Genomic DNA, 22,500 nt, shown 5'->3' on the forward strand with positions numbered 1-22,500 from the left:
AACATTGCCAACATCACCAGTGCTGCTTGTGTGCATGATCTGAGACAACTGTGCGAATGTGGATCAGTCGGTATTGCATAAGCACAAAGTTTTTTTTATTGGTTTTTCTTTTAGCACAGATTAAATTGAACTTGGAAAAGTTCCAATGACAACAAGCATGTTAAATGACACAGATTTTATTGGCCAGAGTAAAAAGGTTTTCCTGATAATAAATACCCAGTATGCTAACGACACTCGGAACATCTTGTTTTAACATTAAATCTAAAACTATGAAATTCAAGCTGAATTTTATTTTTAAAATATTTACATATTGCAGAGTACAAACCCTTTTGGTGCTGAACAATTAATACTGTTTGAAAAATTAATAACAAAAATTATTAACTATCATATCCACTCAACACACAGCTAAAATGATTGCATATTATCTACTGAAGACCTGCGTGGTGACCACTGTCGTATTGGCAGGCTGCTGGTTTTCCCTGATCTTCAGCTCACGATTCATCTGGCACCAGACACAATGATAACACCAGAATATTTTGCAGCAGTCATCACAGCAAGAGCCCTGCAGGACACGAAAGATGAAGAGGAAGAAGAGAGGTTCTTATGTATTTTGAATATTTAACAACAGTCCTCTAAATGCACAGCTGAAGAATGAAAGCCTCTAAATCATGATATGAGCTCTATTATTCTACCAAGTGTTTTTAAAGTTCTGTTTAAATGCTTAGTAATGCTATCATGAATATAGGATTTAATTCATTTTATGCAGCTCAAAAGTGCATAAAACAGCAGTGTAAGAACCTGTTGGGGTGAAGTAATAATGCATTGCATTCCATCTTTGGTAGATTGTATGACAACAATACCAACTGATCTATCACTCCCTTCCATGTTTGCACCATTTGCGCCTTTTGGAGAATTTTAGTAAAATAACTAAAATACTAAGTCTTATTATTTTAAATAGAACACACTGCTAGTTAGCTTAATTTAAGCTAAATACAATAAGCTTATCCTCCACTCTCACACTTACAGGGATGTTGTAGCGCTCTCTGACAGAATTGCGCAGTAAGCAGGACACCACACAGCAACAGTCCAGCAGTGGCATGCCGCAGCACCATCCATGTTTACTGGCTGTCTGACATTGCATGCAGGGGAAACACCAACATCCGAAGCAACCTTGAAGAAAAATGTGCGGAGATGCCATATCTGTATAGTTTTCAATAAATTCTCTTTTAACAATCTGTTGTGTAACCTCTGTTTTATATTCTGACTTTGACACTCTTATACCTGACTGCAAACAAAGTCTGAGGAGGTGGCTGATGCAGAAATCCCTGCTGTTTAGGGTTTTCTGGGTTCACTTACAGGTGTTCATATCAGAGCAGCAGCCACAGATGTCGGTACTCCATTCCCCAGCCTTTTGACTCATGGCAGTGGTGGTGACTATCACCTGGGTGTTGGACTGGTTGTAGAAATTCATGTCTGAAGGAAACAAGTCAAAGGACACAGAATAAAAAGATACAATATGAGAAATATGACAGCAGTGGATTAAATTAATTATAAAGGGTTTAAACAGGATCTTTGGCACAACAATTGTGTGTAAACTTTTCGAAAGTTATACATTTTAAAAGACCAATTTTTCACATTGCATTTTCATGACATAAAACAGTGTTATCAAAGTATGTTTGTAAAAAATTGAAAACAACATTCACAGCATGAAGGTCCAAGAATTTCCGTTCAGTCCGTGGCCATCTTGCAGTTATACGTAAATAACAAATATATGTATTATAGAGTAAGTATTTTATATTTACTCATGAAAACTAATGACACGTTTTCCATTTTTCTTTTTAAAAAATGCAGAACAGAAACAAAGCATAAACACTGTCCACTGGCTGGAGGCTTGAGTCCAACATTTGAGTCCAACTCCTGCCTGCCACGCAGCCAAACCTGACAGCCTGTAATCTAAAACATTTATAAGCACCTCTATAAAAGCAGAAGTTCTCAGTTTGTTGGTCTGGAGCAATGTTCCCTCTAATTTTCCATGTGTGTCTGAGCGAACACACAAACTCCCTGAGCGATCCCTTGGACCACTCTGAGCGACATCAGACGTGTGCACTGTGGTCACGCCGGCATCTAATCCATCCAAGTTACATGGTTTATTTAAATAATCAAATTACAGCAGTTACATTTATGTTAGACTACTTTTAATTAACTGCTTTAGCCCACTTACAATGAAAATGTAAAAAAAAATCTAGTCATTGACCTGTGTAGTATGTTAACACTATTGGAAGTAAAAATAACTTGAACTCCAATTTTGAAAACACAACTTTCTTTCTTTTTTAAAAAAGCTCTGACTTGTATTATGAGTCTGTGGTCTGGGAGAGTCCTGTAACTCTCTGTCTGCAAAATATAGTATATAATGACCAATGCTGGGCAATTAATTATATAGTTACTTCTTCAAAAAAGTTACTGAGTTTAGCAAACAACAACGTTTTTTGCAGCTATTTTTTTAAATGCAGCCAATGCATTTTTAAATAAACATTTCAAACTATTTACAGAACAATCAGCTGTTCTGCATCAAATTTGATGTCACACAAATTATTTGTGCCACTCCAAAAACTAATTTCTGTCCACTATGAGATAAAGGAGAACAACAGCCTGATACCTGCAGGCCTGACAACAGGAGATGTATCACTCCTGTAACACCTGTAACATTCAGTAGTCGCCTCATTGTTCTGACACACACAACAAAAATATTGACTACACTACACACTAACTACACAAGATTTGCGCTAAACGTCTCAAATCTCTCGCATATCAAAGCACCGCCGTCACTCCTAAAACTTCCCCCCGTTTCTTAACAACTAGATGCCAGGTTGCCATATCATTTTTTGATTGGTCGACATGTTACTTTTTTGGACGAATAGGAAAGGGTGAGCGGGGTGTGTGTGTGTGTGTGTGTGTGTGTGTGGGCGGCGGGGGGGGGGGGTTGCTCACATGCGGAGAGTGCTTTCGAGCTTTTTTTCTTATAAAACGCCGTTTTTACCGTTTATCCCCGCAGTAAATATAAACAACAACAGTATTCAGGAAGAAAACCAAACGTTGCATTCTTTTTTTTTAATCACAACTCTGGTTTTACGTGGCCTATCAACACAATTTAAAAACTGGTATAAAGTCCACACTTTCCCGTCAATTGTTCCGTCTGTCCTGCTCACATCTCCAATGGTTGGACACGTTGTCATTAACGTGGCTTCACTCCACATCAGCCACGCAGCTTTGCTAGCTAAAACTCCGGTGTCGGCACATAAGGACGCTGTCATAACCTGTCAACCACGTTGATTAGCTGCGTATATACGAATATGAATCGCATCATTGGCTGGACTATGGGATAAGGTGACATCGTTCTAAACCCATACGGGAGCAGCCAGTCACTTACTGACTAACACTGCAAAACAGAATTGTTAAAGTTTTAATTTCAATTCAGGTTAGATTTTTTTTTTGTGTGCGCAACGCAGATTTTCTGTGCGCAGAGACCGTGCCAGCAGTGAGCAATTGCGCACGTGCGCAGATAAGAGGGAACATTGGTCAGGAGTATGTATGTGTGCGCACGCGTCTTACAGGTTTTATCAATCACTATTGTTTTATAAACAGTTAAAACATTTCTTTTAACACAGATCCATCTTCACGGAAGTGCTTCGACCACATATACAGTGCCGGTCGGTCATATGCTTTCAACACCAATTCTTTCATGTGAACAGGCTTGTTGCTGGATTGATAAACTGTAAATTTACTTATTGAGTTGATAACCTACTTTATCTGATAGGTTGGCCTTGCACATGTTGCGAGAAGCTATAAATGAAAGATATTACGGTTGGCCTTCATCCACAGCAAACAGCCTTGCTAAGACGAGATAAGATGGTTTATTGCACCTATATAATGCGATACAGGGACATCATGGAAGCTCTTGCAATAAAATAAAATAAAATGTAAAAAACAAAAAACACACACACATTACATACATCCAATCAAACAGTGTATCATCAATCATTTTTACCCATATTTTACCTTAAATTACACTATAATATTTACCTACACATACTTAGCAGTACATATGCTGTTATTTCAGATAAAATATATGGAAATTTCATCTAATTCTGGAGTTATTACACTCTTAATATTACAAAATGTGATCCAGACTTTAGCTTTAAATATATTAGCAATAATATTTGCATAACATACTAAACATAAAGTTCCCTAGCTAACATTATCCTACTTGTAGTCTAATGCCGATCGAGTATAACAGTCGTCAAAATTCATTAATTTCAAAGGATAAACTGCAACACTCCGCTTGTAATCTCCTTGTGCTGACAGTGATTATAATAATTAGATGTCCAGTTTTTGGTGCTGTTTTTCTTAAGGCAGTATGAAGTGCATGTAGACCCCATGTGCTGCAAATATTCCTTTGACTGACTCACAGGCTCAAAAAGACTGCTAACTGCTTTAAGATGTTCATCAGTATAGAAAGTTTTCCTTACCTTTTCCCTGGTTCTCTGAGTTATGAATAAAGTGGGAGCAAGTCCAACCTATTAATGTAAACTGTGATGGGAGTGGTCAAGCGTGGGTTGAAGGCTCTGCACAGTTCCGGTTTTTGAGGAATGAAAACCATTCCTGCACAGGGTGACACATATTTACTGCCCCCATGCTTTCAGTCCAGTGTAAATGAACACTAATAAAACACTCAAGGCCAAATAAGTTCACTTCCAATAAAACGAGAGTTAAAAGTGAGAATTACGTTTAATGCAGTTCATAGTGTATGCTTATTATTACTTTATAAAAAATCTTCTTGTCTTAAACTATTTGACTTGTGCGTCAAATAATTTGTGGTCTTCTGTCTTCTCACTGGGTAACATGGGATACTGTTTTTGGAGAAAGCAGATCAAATTGTTGATGTGTGTTTAATTATAGTCATGCTGGCCGGTCGTAGACATGCATATATGAGGGGGCAGACACAAAATGTAAAGGGGGCACATGATGGCAATGGAGGCGGGAAAGGGGGGTGGGGCGCTCTGGATAACTGTTTTCGTCAGGTAATTGAATTGCACTTTGCTAGGCTTCTACCCTAAGACCTGAGTGACTTTCGCATCAAATATATTTATCAAATATATAAAACACAGACGACCATTTTAATGGGATTCATAGGCATAAGTGGCAAAATCTGTTAACTGAATTTAATGAATTCTTATTCTTACATATCAAATATATTTGAACTCAACAACAACACTTCTCACTATTGCCAATATTAATAGAACTAAAAAAAAAGTAGGCCAAGTTATTTAAAAAAAAAAAGTCAATTTACCAGTTCTTGAAAAATAAAACTGAAAAACAGAACATAAAATAAAGTATCCATCCAGATATTTACAACCAACAGTGTAAAATGTATTAATTCTTAAATAAATGTGCAAAATTAAGTAAGAATAAAATAAGACCTCTCAAAATAGCCAATATAAATAACAAAACTAAAAAGGGTTGGAATAGTAATTTTTTTTTAAAAAAGAACAGCACAAAAAAACACTTCACCGTGTCTAATGAGTTTGGAAAGAAAAACGTCTGGACTCCTTTAAGTCTTTAAGTCACATCCTGGGCCAGTTGACCTCAGTTAATCACATGATAATGTGGGGCTAGGCTTCACAATGGGTTCACCCAAAACCTTGGCTGATTGCGACCCACACCCATTTTCACATCTTGGCTCGTGTGATTAGGATCAATAGGGGTTCTATGACCCTCTGGGAGACGCTCCCGTAGGTCTTAAAATTCACCACGTCTTTTTCTGCAATTCTCAGATTAATTTGTAGAACACAACAGATTTAGAATGGAACATTGTAACTTTTTAATTCTTTTTTTGTCTTGTTTTTTTTGCTAGGAACTGAACTCTTTGTTTGCAGCTGAACTGCCCCACTTTCGTTTCTCCTTAATCCACTCTACAACAACAGACTCCTGTTTCCCTATACAAGAAGTCCATAACAGATTCATCCATATCCACGTTATCTGTTATGGAGTTCTTAAGATCACCAAATTCATCTTTCTTTTCTAAGAGATAACAAGGGATAAGAGATAACTTTTTATTGTTATTGCACAGTCATACTTTGTACAATAGTACAACCCGCGTCGGCACTATGCACAACACAACATAACACAACAACACAACACAGAAACTTAACTTAAAAAATAAAAAGAACGGGAGTATGTTTTTATTGCACATTATTATTGTTATTATTATTAGTAGTAGTAGTAGTATCATTATTATTGTTATTGCCCCCCTAAAAAAGTCCAGGGAGGTAGCCAATCAGGTCAGCTATTAGCATTGATTAGTCTTATTGCCCTGTAATAAAAGCTGTCCTTGAGTCTGTTTGTCTGTGACCTCAGCAGCCTGAATCTCCTGCCAGAAGGCAGCAGATTAAACACGGGTGTCGTGGGTGTGTGCAATTCAGTAGGATGCTGTGTGCCTTCTTGAGACAGCGAGTGCTGTACAGGTCCTTCAGGGAGGGAAGAGGAAGTCCAAAGATTTTCTGGGCCATATTAATGACCCTCTGAAGTGCTTTTTTGCATGCCATGGTGCAGCTGGAGAACACATGCAGCATGTCAGCACACTTTCGGTAGAACGACGGTAGAAGACGATCAGTAGCTCCTTTTTCGGGTCCATTTTTCTGAGGAGTCTCAGAAAATGGAGATGCTGTTGGGCCTTCTTTAAAACCGTTGAGGTGTTTGAGCTCCATTTGAGGTCTGTGCCTATGTGCATACCCAGGAACTTGAAACTGGACACCCTTTCCACACACACCCCATTGATGCTGACAGGCTGGAGCTCAGACATCCTCCTTCTAAAGTCGACTACCAGCTCTTTTGTCGTGTGATATTGAGGTCCAGGTTGTTGTCCGCACACCAATTCAACAGCCTCTGAACCTCAGCTCTGTATGCCATCTCATCTCCCCCAGAGATGAGCCCCACCACGGTGGTATCATCTGTGAACTCAATGACTGCGTTGTCTGGGTGGGTACTGACACAGTTATGTGTTTACAGAGTGTACAGTAGGGGACTTAGTACACAGCCTTGTGAAGAGCCGGTGTTAAGGCTGAGGGCTGACGAAAGATGAGGCCCCACTCTAACTCTCGAACACGGTCTGACAGAAAGTCTCTGATCCAGCGGCAGGTGGTAGAAGGAAGTCCGATATCCAGCAGCTTTACTATTAGTCTGTCCGGGAGTATCGTATTAAAAGCAGAGCTAAAGTCAACAAAGAGCAGCCTGGCGTATGCCCATATTGCTCCAGGTGAGAGATGGTGGTGTGGAGCGTTGTAACAATGGCGTCTTCAGTTGAATCAGTTATGTAACATGGTGCAATAACAGGGGGTTATGACCTGTCACATAGCATTAACTTTCCCTTTTTGAGCTGCTGGAAGCTGGGGTGAAAAGTGAATAAGCTTTACTAAAATCGCTGTGATTACATCAGTACATGAAACGAGAAAACCGTTGAATGCAGAGTTGAAAGTGGGCGGGGCTTTGTGTCGGGGTCTGGGAGACACAGGTCCTCCAGTCGGCTCTGTGCGGCAGACAGGCTCACAGAAGGAAACAAGTCTCTACAAGACTGAAACTGTGAGAAGATTAATGGACTAGTCCCTCATTGACTGTACTAAAGAGCCCTGCAAGAGACACTGGAGCAAAAAAACTGAAGATCATGCAAATGACCCGGCGTCAGGTTTCTCAGTAGGCAGGGCAGAGCAAAATGAAGCAGCAGGTCTCTGTCGTCAAAATCATAGCGACTCATGAAATAATGAGTCGGCTCATTTGTATACCAACAATGATTGGATGTTTAGCTGGAGGCAGGGTGAGTGGGATTTCTCTGCCAAGTGCTGTGTGAGCCTGCGCACAAAAAGGGCAAACTTGAGGTGAAAGCATGTCATTCGTGCCTTTTCCAGTGGATTTTTCAGCTACTGTCGTAAATCTTGTTCAGTTGGTAAATATTCAGTTGGTGGGTAATGTATTATTTCCTTTCTCAACTAACAAAAGTTTGACTTAATGGGGCAGGATGTTTGTTTAAGGGGGCGCTGCCCACTCTTGCCCGGGAGGGGGGCAGGACTAAAATGGAGCTTTAAGAAAGTGAAGTTTTAAACAAAAATTCAGAAGGAAAATAACACGACAAGCACAAACATACTTAAAAACAACAAATAATAACCGAAGGGTTCCTTTGCACAGTCCAGTACTGCTCTCTATAGCAGAATAGCTGTTAGCAGGGTCTCACATCTTTACTGCGTGATCATTTTACAGCTGTGTCGTACTGTCTTGACAGTATACTGCATATGTTATTTATGCTATGAAGTTGATATGAAGTTGGATTTCAGTGAATGAATCTAAGCATCATCAACTAAATGATCAATCTCTGCTACGCTTTAAGTAACCTAACTCTGACCGTGAGAACCACAGCCACTGAGCACGAGTCACACGCTGTTTACTTTACAGTGTTTACTGTTACTGTTTATTTTAAATCCTTTACAGTACTGGAGAGTACTTTCATGCAACCTTTAAATAGCGCAATGTTTGATTACCTAGTTTGTTTTGCAGGACGTTTCGCATGTACAGAGCCATATCCTTACCTTCCTCTCCTCTCCTGTCCTGTCTTTCTTATCTTTATCTGTCTCTCAATGAAGTTAGCTCTCTTTCTCTCTTTTTTCGCCAAAAAAACTGGCTCACTTTATAACTCCTGTCAACGACGCTATAAATTATCCATAAATGATGTGGTTTTGCCTCTTTTATCACTTTGTATACACCATTAGGACTGTCTTCCATGTGTTACTGTTTAGGCTCAAATCGGTTTGACGTTTGATGACGTGCAATAACTCTCCTCAAATGTCTTTAATCTTTTTTTACATTTAGAAGCATTAAAAAAATATATATATACTAGTAACATGAAACAGTCATTACAGTTTTTTCTGATTGCTTAAGCACATTTTTTGTAACTATTGGCTATTTTTGCAAAACTCTACACACAAATAAGAAAACCTGTCACCCAATTATCAAAACATTGTAGTTCTCTTGCAAAAGCGAACACAGCTAGATTAACTCTTCACACCTTCGTAAAAATGGTGTTTTCGTATCAAACAGTACACACAAGCCATCATCTACTAAGCACACAATGCGCCAACTACACACTGATGGTATGAATACAAAACACATCTGACTTTTGCTGTGTGCACAAGGTAGGCCATGTCAGTTTGAGCTCATACTTTTGTCATAGATCCATAAGCATAGAGGGATCCAAACTTCAAGTACTGGTGTTTATTCACACACATCAAAACAAACACAAGTGTTTATTTCCAAGTATAGGACTATTTGCAATCACCATATTGACTATATGGGTTTCTTGGTCTGCAGTGAACATTCTTCCTCTGCCCCAGCATCTGGTCGTCTAGCAATTCTGTAAAGTAACAATTTCAGTATTTTTACATCTATGGTATTTTTGTGTTTCTCATTAGAATATGGCAGTGCTACAAGTCTTAGTGCAGAGTGACTGTACTAACCGATTCTGATTTCGAAGTGTCCTTATGATGCTTGCTACAGTGTAGCAGCTCGAGTTAGGCTGAACCCGTTGGCCAGCTTCCCTCAGGGTCACTCCATGGTTGATTACATGGTCCACTATTGTAGCTCTGATGTCATCAGCAATTCTATTTCTTACTCTTCTTACCCTTCCTCTCCCCCCTCCTCGTCCTCCTTCCCCCCCTCCTCATCCTCCTCTTGCTCCTCCTTGTCCTTGTTGTCCTCTTCATCCTACTTCTTCACCTCCACGTCCTGTTCCTCGGCCTCCTCTACTTCTCACTCTTCCTGCTCCCTCCACTGTACTCCACACACAGAGCTTACCTGTATTATAGTGCTTAGGCTGATTGCAAAGTGAACTAATTATCTAAAAAAGTTTTCACATGTGAAAGTGTGCCAGACAGTTGGCAAAATAGCATAAATAATGGCCATGAATGTGTATAGTTTTGCTAGGAGTGTGTTGGAAATTTGGTAATTGAGTGTAAGCAGTGAATTGTGCCTACAGTTTTGCAAAGTGTGTGTTACAAAATGGCAAACTGAGTGCAAAGCAGTGTTTGTGCTTTTAGTTTTGCAAACTCAGTGAGTGGTTTTGCTATAAGTATTAATAGTTTTAGAAATTGTGCTATAAGAATCACAGTTAGGGTTTAAGCATTCAGAAAAAACTGTAATAGGCAGAGTTGCATCATCCTGTCTTCTTTGATCAAAGACTCCTTTGCGCAGCCAAACACTGCCCTCTACAGTTAAACACATGTCAGCACAGCCGCACATTCTTTATTTCAGAATCAGAATACTTTATTAATCCCTAAGAAAATTATGTAAAGTGCTCTGATCAGTTATTTCTTGATCGTTTGTAACTTGTGTTTAACCTCCAGTAGCTGTTTAGAAAACAGATGGTTAATATCAAATTTCCTTATGTTCTCTGAGGAAGCTGGGGGTGATTATCACCTGCTGCTCCAGAGTTGCATGCTGGGCCTTTATTCCCCATTTCCTGTCTCTTTGACAAAAAAAATAAATAAATTATTTGTTGACATGTCTCTTTTAATCTTTGAATTGATTCTTGCATCTTGCGTGGGACCTATGAGTACACTGTATGTAAAATAAAATGAAATAAAATTAAAAATAAATGTAAAAAGCAGTTACATTCCCAGTTATTCTGAAAATATCCTCCCAATAGAACATCTTGTTGGGTATTTTGTTACTCAGATATATGTCATTGTGAGCTGCATGTCTTGAGTCTTTAGTTTCTAGTCAAAGAACAAAACGATAACTCCCAGTTTTTGTGTATATGAGCAGAAACATGGTCGAGTTACTAAAGTTCAGGGGTTTGTGAATAAACTCCAAAACAGGTGATCCTAGCTGTTGTGTACAACAGTCACGCTGTCAGATTTTCATTACAAGTTACTAAGTTATCACAACCAAAATTCTATTTTATTTAATTCTTTGTGATATCTGTAGAGCTAGTGAGGGGCAAAAAGAAAGAAAAAGGCAAAATCTCATTAGTAATTACTTTATAATAAACGATCACCATCTCATCCTGGTCAGAGAACATGACAAGATTTAACATTAACTACGAAGTGCATTAACTACTACAGGTTAGACACACCTAAAATCATCAAGAAAAGAACATGGGGCTGTGATAACATCTGTTTTGCTGCAGAGGGCAGTTTTGTCTGTATAATAAAGTCTTTCAATGATTTATATGCCATATACATGTTTTCTGTTTAAGTGGAAAATTTTCCCAATTTTCCAATATAATTTTTTTCATCTACCTTCATTAACCTGGAAAACATCAGGTTAACGAAGGTGGAAGGTGCTGCTGTAGGTGGACCACATACATTTCCGGTTCTGACAGGAACAATATATCAATAAAATGAAAAAAAAAAAAAAAAAACCTGCATCAGAGAAATTTTCCATCATTTCATCACATGATGACAGTAAAGGGAATGTGTAATCATAGCTGTATCAGGTGCTCTGGCGTTGATCCTGTGGAGTTGGTATCTGTTTTCTCAAATGAACAAAATCCTTCAGAAAATGTTTAGTAACGATCAGAGATGGCAACATAAAACAGCTGTGACTGTGACGTCGAGACTTCTGGAAAAAATGTAGCTCAAACCTGCGGAGTTGTGTATGGGTGGGCGCCGTCAAAATATTCCAATAAACTGATGAACTGTTTTGTGTCGCAGTTGTTGTTGTCAGTGTAACACTGAAATCACCTGAAATAAATTTTGTTGTCATTTGGAATGGAAGGTGGAAAGAAGTCTTACTTTAGGGGGATGATCTGTGGAGTAAATTAATACAGCAGAAGATAGATATAGATATAATTCCCAAATGTAAACATTCAAAACTCAGATAACTGTCAAACAACACATTATATGTGATCAATGAATATATGTCATTGATCTTACCACCCATCCTGCTTGAACAAGTACTGCAGCATTCACAACTTTAATTAGTGTAAAATGTTTCAAGCACTTCAAGATCTGATATCCTTAGCCCTATCCAGGGTTTACTCCGCCTCTCACCTTTTGGTAGCTGGGATATGCTCCAGCACACCTACAACCCTGATAAAGATAAATGGATGGATGGATGGAGATCTGTTATCTCCGTATTGGTGTAGTTTCTACATCTTCATAACAGTGTTGGTCCAGGATCAACATTGCATATTTTCCGTTCTTATTTCTCCACATTCCAAAGCTATGACATCAAAACAACATGATTGATCAGTTGCAATTTTGTCCCTAGAACAGCACAGTTATGATGCTGGTGGATATCAGATACACCATGTTTCAGTGAAATCTGCTCTGTTACTGCTGTCATTAAGCCAGGTTTCAGCAGAAAGCAAAGAATCTAGTTTATTGCAGGTAATTATGTTGTTAAAAATAAAGCTGATGACGTGGTAACCATCATTTGTCATGTAGCCTTTCCTGGAAAGTAAAATAGTATTTACTGACTGCCGCAACCTGCATAAAAATCATAAAAGAGGGAATAAAGATGATGAGCCTGTTAATTATTCATTTGTAGCACGTCACTCGTGTCCTTTGTAGGGAGTGGGGCCTGTTTGGGTCAAACATTGTCAGCGTCACCGGTTCCGCTTGTGCGCGTGATCTGAGACAACCGCCTGGTTTAAGGATCTGTGACTGTAGACCAGTAGGTGTTTGTGTTTAGACCTTTGAGGAATGGTGGAAGGTTTTAAGAAACATGTCTCCACAGTTGTGCAAAAAAAAAAGTACAACAATGCCTCGTATAGTAGTGAATATGAATACTTTTTATTTTAGCACAGGTGAAACTCAATTTGGACAAAGTTACTATAAGCGTGAGCATGTTAAATGATACAGATTTTATTGAAAAAAATGATGATGATATATGCAGTATGCTAACAAAACTCAAAACATCTGATTTAAACATATAATCTAAAGCTATCAAATCTGGCTTTAGATTATTTGAAACAGCTATATATGAAATGTTGCAAAAAAGAAAGCAGATCACATGCCAGGCTACATTTTCAGATTTTCACCTCATGCTGAAGAAACAGAAGTAATATTTTCGTATGTGTTTCATCACTGTAAAATCTTTTTGAAAAATATCTTTGTCATTTTCACTCAACACACAGCTAAAATGATTGCATATTATCCACGGATGACCTGCGTGGTGACCACCGTCGAGGCGGCAGGGTACTGGTTTTCCCTGATCTTCAGCTCACGATGCATCTGGCACCAGACACACTGATAACACCAAAATATTTTGCAGCAGTCATCGCAGCACGAGCCCTGCAGGACAGGAAAATTGAAGAGGAAGATGAGAACTTTTTAACAATTTCCTGTTAAGTCAGCTGACGTCTGAATGTCGTGCTTAGGAATAAGAATCGAGAAATGGTGTTCAGTCATTTCAGCATACAAATCAGAGTAGCATACAGCATACAGTTCAGTATACAGATGAAAGTAAATTATGTTTATTTTCCATCTCTCTTATTTTATTATCTGGGGCTGAGTCGTGGGGGAGCAGCCTAACCAGAGAAGCCCAGACCTCCCTCTAACCAGCCACCTCTTCAAGCTTGTCTGGGGGAACACCAAGGCGTTCCAAAGACAGCCAAGAGATATAATCTCCCCAGCATGTCCTGGGTCAATGTGAAGGAGTATCGATTCTACTTTGAGCTCCTCCTGGATGGCCAAACTCCTCAACCTATCTCTAAGGGAGAGGCCAGTTACCCTTCAGAGAAAACTCATTTCCACCGCTTCTTTTGCTCACTACCCACAGCTCAAAAATAGCAGGGCAGTTTACGGCATGAATTTGGACATTACTTTTATTTTTAATGCATAAAAGGACGAGAGCAGGATGGTAAAGTAGCATCCAGGACAGAAGTAACTGTATTATGCTGCTAATACAACTTCATCTCTTTGCAAGCACTTGCACAGGCAGCATGCTAACGCTAAGCTAGCCAAGAACCCAGAGTGATGCTGAAGCTGAGTGAATGCTGACCCCAGTCCAGCACCTCGGTCAAGTGAGCCGTCATTTGTGAGCTGTGGTGAAGCGAGCTGCTGAACTCATTGATATGAGCTGCACTGAAGCAACATTGCATTGCACTCCATATTTAAGATAATGTAGTTCAAACCTGGCACACATCCACCAAAAAGTGGTGGATGTCAGTATGTCTTTGCCCAAAAAAATGCTATTCCTCAAATCACCACTTGAGACTGACTCTAAAAGTGAATCAGTCACTGCAGATATTCGTGTTAAAAAAAACCCCCAACCACTTTACAGCAGGTTTAGTGCCTTTGGCTCATCTCCCCTTTCGCAATAGGAGTGGGTTTTTTGTTTGCTGTCTCATTTTATGACTTGTTAATGTCAAGGCTCGTCCTGCCATGTTTGCACCATTTGTACTTTCTGGAGAATTCAATAAACAGTAGAATACAAACAATGAGGCTTGTTATAGTTTCTAACAGTTTCTAACAGCCCGCCCAAGAAGTCTGTGCAGCAGTTAGGGTGCGTGAAGTTGTAGTATTTTGTTCATATGTTACTTCACTTGCACTAATTTACAAATATATCCATGTGTGCTTTGCGCCCATTAAAAGCTGCACTCAGCACTCCCCATTTCATCTATGTGGTTACTTGGGGCTTGATGTTTCATCCACTTATGTTAACTTTATTTTTTAATGATTTTGAGGTTAGTTTTTAGTAAATGCAGCTGATCTACAGTCACCCTGAGTTTCAATAAAATATTCATCAAACCTCATCAGGAAGTGTTGACAAATGCTAAAAACATTTCTTATACACACACACACACACATATATATATATATATATATATATATATTGTGGGTTTTAGCTTTGTACATACGTAGTATTGCTTCAAGTTTGCATTTTTATTCTCTCTTAAAGTTCAGGGACGGGGGCATTGTTCGTTGTTCAGGGGGCAGTTTAGTTAGCTTAATGTAAGCTAACTACTAAGCTAACTGCTAATTACTACTAAGCTTAATACAATCCAACAATAGCTTAATTTAAGCTAAATACAATAAGCGTATCCTCCACTCTCACACTTACAGGGATGTTGTAGCGCTCTCTGACAGAATTGCGCAGTAAGCAGGACACCACACAGCAAAAGTCCAGCAGTGGCATTGCGCAGCACCATCCATGTTTACTGGCTGTGTCACACTGCATGCAGGAGAAACACCAATATCCAAAGCAACCTTGAAGAAAAATGTGCGGAGATGCCATATTACCCCAGTTTTTAATGAATTCTCCTTTAATAATCTCTTGTGTAACCTCTGCTTTATATCCTGACAGACACTCTGATACCTGGCTGCAAACAAAGTCTGAGGAGGTGGTTGATGCAGAAATCCCTGCTGTTTGTAGAGTTTTCTGGGTTCACTTACAGGTGTTCATATCAGAGCAGCAGTCACAGATGCCGGTGCTCCATTGCCCAGACTGTTGACTCATTGCAGTGGTGGTGACTATCACCTGGGTGGTTGATTGCTGGAAGGCCATTCCTGGAGCAAACAAAGTAGAAAAGGAAACATAGAGTGAAGAGTTTGCTGTTGTTGCTGCTTCCTCTTCTTCCTGGAAGGTTGCCGGTTCGAGCCCCGGCTTGGACAGTCTCGGTTGTTGTGTCCTTGGGCAAGACACTTCACCCGTTGCCTACTGGTGGTGGTCAGAGGGACCGGTGGCGCCAGTGTCCGGCAGCCTCGCCTCTGTCAGTGCGCCCCAGGGTGGCTGTGGCTACAATGTAGCTTGCCATCACCAGTGTGTGAATGGGTGGATGACTGGATGTGTAAAGTGCTTTGGGGTCCTTAGGGACAAGTAAAGCGCTATACAAATACAGGCCATTTACCATTTTATGCCTTATTTCATTGTATTTATTCTTCTATGGTTTTCTCTTGTTCATTCACTAACTTGTAAAGAGTTTTGGTCAGCTGTTGCTTTTAAATGTGATGTAGAGATGAAATTGACGTTAACGGGCTATAGTGGTTATAGCTCCTCTTCATGGAGAGAATATAATATGTGAAAGTTAACAGACTGGGTTTAAACATGTAACATGTACAGCAGGGTGTTTTCTAGTGCATGCAAACCCCTAACAGGATCTTTCTGTTTTATTTTAGTGTTTGTTCTTCCCTGTATCATGTGTCTAGCTTAACTTCCTCCCGTTATGTTAGTTATCCACCTGTTTCCCATTCCCTTGTTATCCTGTGTTTGTATATATTATCTCAGTCTTCCCTTGCTCTTTGTTATGTTCTCCCTCATTCTGTGTTTCCTTCTTTGTCTGCTCTCCAGTAAGATTCCTTTTCATGGGATTATTTTTACTTAACCTACATTATGTTTACAAGCGTTTTCCAATCTTACTGATCAAAGGTCTTCAACTGCACACACAGTGCTTTTAATGCTACTGTCCAGAAAATGCTACGTCTAGATGAGCAGATTAAAGCAGATTCGAGCAGATTTATCCGGGCTAGTGTGGACGTAGCCACACTAGCCCGGATAGAAAGAACAATACAGTATCCACATCTGAACCAAAGAGTAAAACAGTGAAATGTGGATTATTAAATATTAGGTCTCTCTCCTCCAAGTCTCTGTTAGTACATGACTTAATAATTGATCAACAAATCGATTTATTCTGCCTTACAGAAACCTGGTTGCAGCAGGATGATTATGTTAGTTTAAATGAATCAACACCCCCGAGTCATTCTAACTACCAGAAACCTCGAAGCACAGGCCGAGGGGGCGGTGTGGCAGCAATTTTTCACACCAGCCTATTAATTACCGAAAGACCAAGACAGACTTTTAATTCATTTGAAAGCCTGATGCTTAGCCTCGTCCACCCCAGCTGTAAAACTCAGAAACCAGTCTTACTTGTTATCATCTATCGTCCACCTGGGCCTTACACAGAGTTTCTCTCTGATTTCTCAGAATTTTATCTGATTTAGTGCTCAGCTCAGATAAAATAATTATTGTGGGTGATTTTAACATCCATGTAGATGCTAAAAATGACAGCCTCAACATGGCATTTAATCTGTTATTAGACTCAATTGGCTTCTCTCAAAATGTAAAAGAACCCACCCACCACTTTAATCACACTCTAGATCTTGTTTTAACATATGGCATAGAAACTGAACATTTAACAGTGTTTCCTGAAAACCCTCTGCTGTCTGATCATTTCCTGATAACATTTACATTTACAATAATTGATTACACAGCAGTGGAGAGTAGACTTTATCAAAGTAGATGTCTTTCTGAAAGTGCTGTAACTAAGTTTAAGAATATAATCCACCCACTGTTATCATCTTCAATGCCCTGTACCAACACAGAGCAGAGCAGCTATCTGAACGCTACTCCAACAGAGGTCGATTATCTTGTTAATAATTTTACCTCCTCACTACGTACGACTCTGGATACTGTAGCTCCTGTGAAAACTAAGGCCTCAAATCAGAAGTACCTGACTCCATGGTATAATTCTCAAACACGTAGCCTAAAGCAGATGACTCGTAAGCTGGAGAGGAAATGGCGTGTCACAAATTTAGAGGATCATCATTTAGCCTGGAGAAATAGTTTGCTGCTTTATAAGAAAGCCCTCCATAAAGCCAGAACATCTTACTATTCGTCACTGATTGAAGAAAATAAGAACAACCCCAGGTTTCTCTTCAGCACTGTAGCCAGGCTGACAAAAGTCAGAGCTCTATTGAGCCAACAATCCCTTTAACATTAACTAGTAATGACTTCATGAACTTCTTCACAAATAAAATTTTTATCATTAGAGAAAAATTACCAATAATCATCCCACAGATGTAATATTATCTACAGCTACTTTTAGTACCATTGATGTTAAGTTAGACTCTTTTCTCCAATTGATCTTTCTGAGTTAACTTCAATAATTAATTCCTCCAAACCATCAACGTGTCTTTTAGACCCCATTCCTACAAAACTGCTCAAAGAAGTCCTGCCATTAATTAATTCTTCAATCTTAAATATGATCAACCTATCTCTAATAATCGGCTATGTACCACAGGCCTTCAAGGTGGCTGTAGTTAAACCTTTACTTAAAAAGCCATCTCTACACCCAGCTGTCTTAGCTAATTATAGGCCAATCTCCAACCTTCCTTTCATATCAAAAATCCTTGAAAGAGTAGTTGTCAAACAGCTAACAGATCATCTGCAGAGGAATGGCTTATTTGAAGAGTTTCAGTCAGGTTTCAGAGCTCATCACAGCACAGAAACAGCTTTAGTGAAGGTTACAAATGATCTTCTTATGGCCTCTGACGGTGGACTCATCTCTGTGCTTGTCCTGCTAGACCTCAGTGCTGCGTTCGATACTGTTGATCATAATATCCTATTAAAGCGATTAGAACATGCTGTAGGTATTACAGGTACTGCGCTGCAGTGGTTTGTATCATATCTATCTAATAGACTCCAATTTGTACATGTAAATGGAGAGTCCTCTTTACCCACTAAGGTCAATTATGGTGTTCCACAGGGTTCAGTGCTAGGACCAATTCTATTTACATTATACATGCTTCCCCTAGGCAGCATCATTAGAAGACATAGCATAAATTTTCACTGCTATGCAGATGACACGCAGCTCTATCTATCCATGAAGCCAGGTAACACACACCAATTAGTTAAACTGCAGGAATGTCTTAAAGACATAAAGACCTGGATGGCCGCTAACTTTCTGCTTCTTAATTCAGATAAAACTGAGGTTATTGTATTCAGCCCTGAAAGTCTTAGAAATATGGTATCTAAGCAGATTCTTACTCTGGATGGCATTACCTTGGCCTCCAGTAATGCTGTGAGGAACCTTGGAGTCATTTTTGACCAGGACATGTCCTTCAACGCACATATTAAACAAATATGTAAGACTGCTTTCTTCCATTTGCGCAACATCTCTAAAATTAGAAATGTCCTGTCTCAGAGTGACGCTGAAAAACTAGTTCTTTATTATCAGGATGTCCTAAAAACTCACTGATAAGCCTTCAGCTGATCCAAAATGCTGCAGCAAGAGTACTGACAGGGACTAGAAAGAGAGAGCATATTTCTCCTGTTTTGGCTTCCCTTCATTGACTTCCTGTTAAATCCAGAATTGAATTCAAAATCCTGCTCCTCACATACAAGGTCTTAAATAATCAGGCCCCATCTTATCTTAATGACCTTGTAGTACCATATCACCCTATTAGAGCACTTCGCTCTTGCACTGCAGGCCTACTTGCTGTCCCTAGAGTATTTAAAAGTAGAATGGGAGGCAGAGCCTTCAGTTTTCAGGCCCCTTTTCTGTGGAACCAGCTTCCAGTTTGGATTCGGGAGACAGACACTATCTCTACTTTCAAGATTAGGCTTAAAACTTTCCTTTTTGCTAAAGCATATAGTTATGGCTGGACCAGGTGACCCTGAATCCTCCCTTAGTTATGCTGCAATAGATGTAGGCTGCCGGGGATTCCCATGATGCATTGAGTTTTTCCTTTCCAGTCACCTTTCTCACTCACTATGTGTTAATAGACCTCTCTGCATCAAATCATATCTGTTATTAATCTCTGTCTCTCTTCCACAGCATGTCTTTCATCCTGTTTTCCTTCTCTCACTCCAACCGGTCGCAGCAGATGGCCGCCCCTCCCTGAGTCTGGTTCTGTCGGAGGTTTCTTCCTGTTAAAAGGGAGTTTTTCCTTCCCACTGTTGCCAAAGTGCTTGCTCATAGGGGGTCATATGATTGTTGGGTTTTTCTCTGTACCTATGAAGTGCCTTGAGGTGACTTTTGTTGTGATTTGGCGCTATATAAATAAAATTGAATTGAATTGAATAGATTTGAAAACGGCGTTTTCGTCTGAAAACGCTCCGCGTCCACACTATCATTTTCAGTCGTTTTCACGGAGTTGTGCGTCCACATTGAAACGGCCGAAAATGCTTACATTCCAGAACTGCGCATGTGTGAAACGCAAGACGATTCGACCTGCCTCATTTCTGTCTGCTGTTTATTTACTTTCCTGCTCTTTGAAACATTGCGGCAAAATGTCGAGGAAAGCACCGAGTTTTTTAAATAACCTAACAGTGAGGTGGAGTTGTTGCTGCGAGTAACACAAAAGCACAAATTTGCAAAAGCGAGTGAGAATTAAAGTATTTGAAGAAAAGCTATCTGGAGCATATACAGACTGATATTAATCTTTAATAGGGCTGTCAAGATTGAGAGCAAACAAAACAACTGCTGTATAATGCCCTCCACTATCTTAGTTTAATTGGTCACATGACTGAATCACATGACTAAAATGTGTCATCGTTTTCGAAAAGGCTCAGGGTTCACTGTCCACACTGTCCAAACAGCATTTTCAGATGTATCCGCTTTGGACAGCATTTTCAAAACGCTGCGTTTTGCTTGACTGAAAACGCCGTCTCAGTGTGGACGGGAGGCCAAAACGGAGAGAAAAAGATGCGTTTCCAAACGAAAACGTATTAGTGTGGACATGGCCTAGGACTATTGTGCAGAGCTTTGTTGCAATAGACACTCAGGCATCTGCTTTATACATAACAGATGTGTAGATTTCTGCCTGTATTTTATATTGAACCTTTTTGTGCTTTTCGAATGTCATAGTTTTCCTTGTGTTTGTAAAATCCATTGATAGATCCCGTTGAGCTGTCCATGTTTGGGACAGCTCAACTGTCATATGTTTCCAACATCATCTTGTTCACGTGAGCACCCTTTGCTACAAGACTGATAAACTGCATATGAATTTATCGACCTGACAACCAGCTTTGTGTGCTCACATAGCCTGACTGGAGATGTTATGAGAAGTGAATCTGTAAATGAAAGATATTCCGGTTGCCCTTGCTTTATGGCACACAGCCTTGGCAAGATAAGATAAGATAAGATAAGATAAGTTACCCTGGAGTTAAATTTACATATCCATGTGTTTTACCAAAAATTGCACTGTAATTGTATCGTAATAACTTAAAATGGGGAGATTAAGAGATTAATGGAGGTGCCTGGGGGATAACAAATTCACCAGTTCTGCAATGTAAAATACACACTACACTGTACAGAGATCCATAAACTACAATTTGAGGTAATACACACAGAGTGAAGTGACTCTTTTAAATTAACTGGTTGAGGTCAAACCCAACACACTCGCCCCAATCAGGATATCAGTCAACCACCTGCTTGAGCTCCACCTTCACCCCTTTATACTGAAACACAACACACCAAAAATAGAATGGAATAAAGAAATGTTGAACTTGTGTGAACACAAGACAATACATGGAAATTCCATGTATCTAATGCTAGGGCGATTACGCCCTTGGTCACGGGCCATACTATAAACCTGCTTCAGATATCTTAGAAATAATATCTTAATTAATATACTAAAAAATCCCTAGCTAACATTAATCTACTTATAGTCTAATGCCAACTAGTCTAACAGTCCTATAAGATTCATTAATTTATGAGTATAAACTACAAAACTGTGATTATAATAATTAGATGTCCAGTTTTTCATGCTATTTTTCTTGCGGCAGTATGAAGTGCATGAAGACCCCATGTGCTGCAAGTATTCCTCTGACTGGCTCACAACATCACACTGAGAAAATGATAACAAACTGTACCATAATGTCACAAAAACTGCTAACTGCTAAGATGTTCGTCAGTATAGAAAGTTTTCCTTACCTTTTCTCTGCTTCTCCGAGTTATGAGTAAAATGAGAGCAAGTCCAACCTATGACCGTAAATTGTGACGGGAGTGGTCAAGTGTGGGTTGAAGGCTCTGTTTACTTTCTGTTTTCAAAGAAACCACCTCTCTGACAGAGAAAGATGAACATTTACACACGCTTCCATTCCAGGTTAGATAAGAATAGATGAAACACTCAAGGCCAAAAAAGTTCAGTTCCAATAAAACGAGAGTTAAAAGTGAGAGTTACCGACTGTGTCGAGTTTAATGCAGTTTATAGTGCATCCTTTATTATTACTTTATGAAAATCACCTTGCTGTGAACTTTTTGACTTGTGCTCTGAGTGTTGTAATGAGAGGAAGCCTGTCTGTATATCTGACTTTATAGCATCACACTAGAAAGAAAACATCATGCAAAAGCGCTTTGGACTGTAACAGAGGGTTTATGGTCATGCACCTCTATAAAAGCAGTAGCGGAGCATTCAGATGTTTGTTAACACAATGTCACAATTTTCCCAGGAGTGGATGTCCCAAACAATTCACCCCAAGGACAGACTGTGCAACACTCAGAGAAACTGCAAAAAACACAAGAGATAAAAGTTGCAAAGTTCCATGTAAACAAACCACAGCAAAATGTCCTTTCAACATGAAGCATTGCTGTAGATTAAATAATTAAAATGTTTTAAAACAGCTCAGCCAGAAAGTTCAGCAACTTTTTAATTTGCTCAAATCCCTCAGTCATCATTGGTCTCTTCAGGCCCATGGCTAGTTTGGTCGGTAAACATCGCAAACCAATTCAAA

The 22,500-nt window shown here is 39.4% G+C and overlaps 1 protein-coding gene and 1 long non-coding RNA gene across 3 annotated transcripts; both read right to left on the minus strand.

The window, feature by feature from the left end:
* Positions 1 to 425: 425 nt before the first annotated feature.
* LOC116325077 lies at positions 426 to 4,614 on the minus strand. 2 transcript variants are annotated; one of them, XR_005608603.1, is made up of 4 exons: positions 4,527 to 4,614; positions 1,357 to 1,473; positions 1,025 to 1,170; positions 426 to 562 (listed from the first exon to the last, which is right to left on the minus strand). It is a non-coding gene; the product is annotated as an uncharacterized LOC116325077 (long non-coding RNA). The 2 variants fall into 2 exon arrangements; XR_005608600.1 differs by lacking the exon at positions 4,527 to 4,614 and adding an exon at positions 3,803 to 3,949.
* Positions 4,615 to 12,791: 8,177 nt separating this feature from the next.
* Positions 12,792 to 21,868, minus strand: LOC116325081 (cornifelin homolog B-like). The gene is made up of 4 exons (XM_031745890.2): positions 21,701 to 21,868; positions 15,441 to 15,554; positions 15,109 to 15,254; positions 12,792 to 13,337 (listed from the first exon to the last, which is right to left on the minus strand). The coding sequence occupies exons 2-4, from the start codon at positions 15,550 to 15,552 to the stop codon at positions 13,197 to 13,199; spliced, it is 399 nt and encodes a 132-aa protein (XP_031601750.2). The 5' UTR covers positions 15,553 to 15,554; positions 21,701 to 21,868; the 3' UTR covers positions 12,792 to 13,196.
* Between the last annotated feature and the right edge of the window lie 632 nt (positions 21,869 to 22,500).

The sequence above is a fragment of the Oreochromis aureus genome, linkage group 3, assembly GCF_013358895.1.
Source record: "Oreochromis aureus strain Israel breed Guangdong linkage group 3, ZZ_aureus, whole genome shotgun sequence".
Classification (NCBI taxonomy): domain Eukaryota; kingdom Metazoa; phylum Chordata; class Actinopteri; order Cichliformes; family Cichlidae; genus Oreochromis; species Oreochromis aureus.

Bases quoted from the DNA above. Each gene is read 5' to 3' on its own strand.
- LOC116325081 (XM_031745890.2), bottom strand. From the start codon at position 15,552: ATGGCCTTCCAGCAATCAACCACCCAGGTGATAGTCACCACCACTGCA. The intron at 15,255-15,440 runs GTAAGTGAACCC...TTTTTCTTCAAG, and splicing joins CTGCTCTGATATGAACACCT to GTTGCTTTGGATATTGGTGT. The intron at 13,338-15,108 runs GTAAGTGTGAGA...CCTGTCCTGCAG, and splicing joins GAGAGCGCTACAACATCCCT to GGCTCGTGCTGCGATGACTG.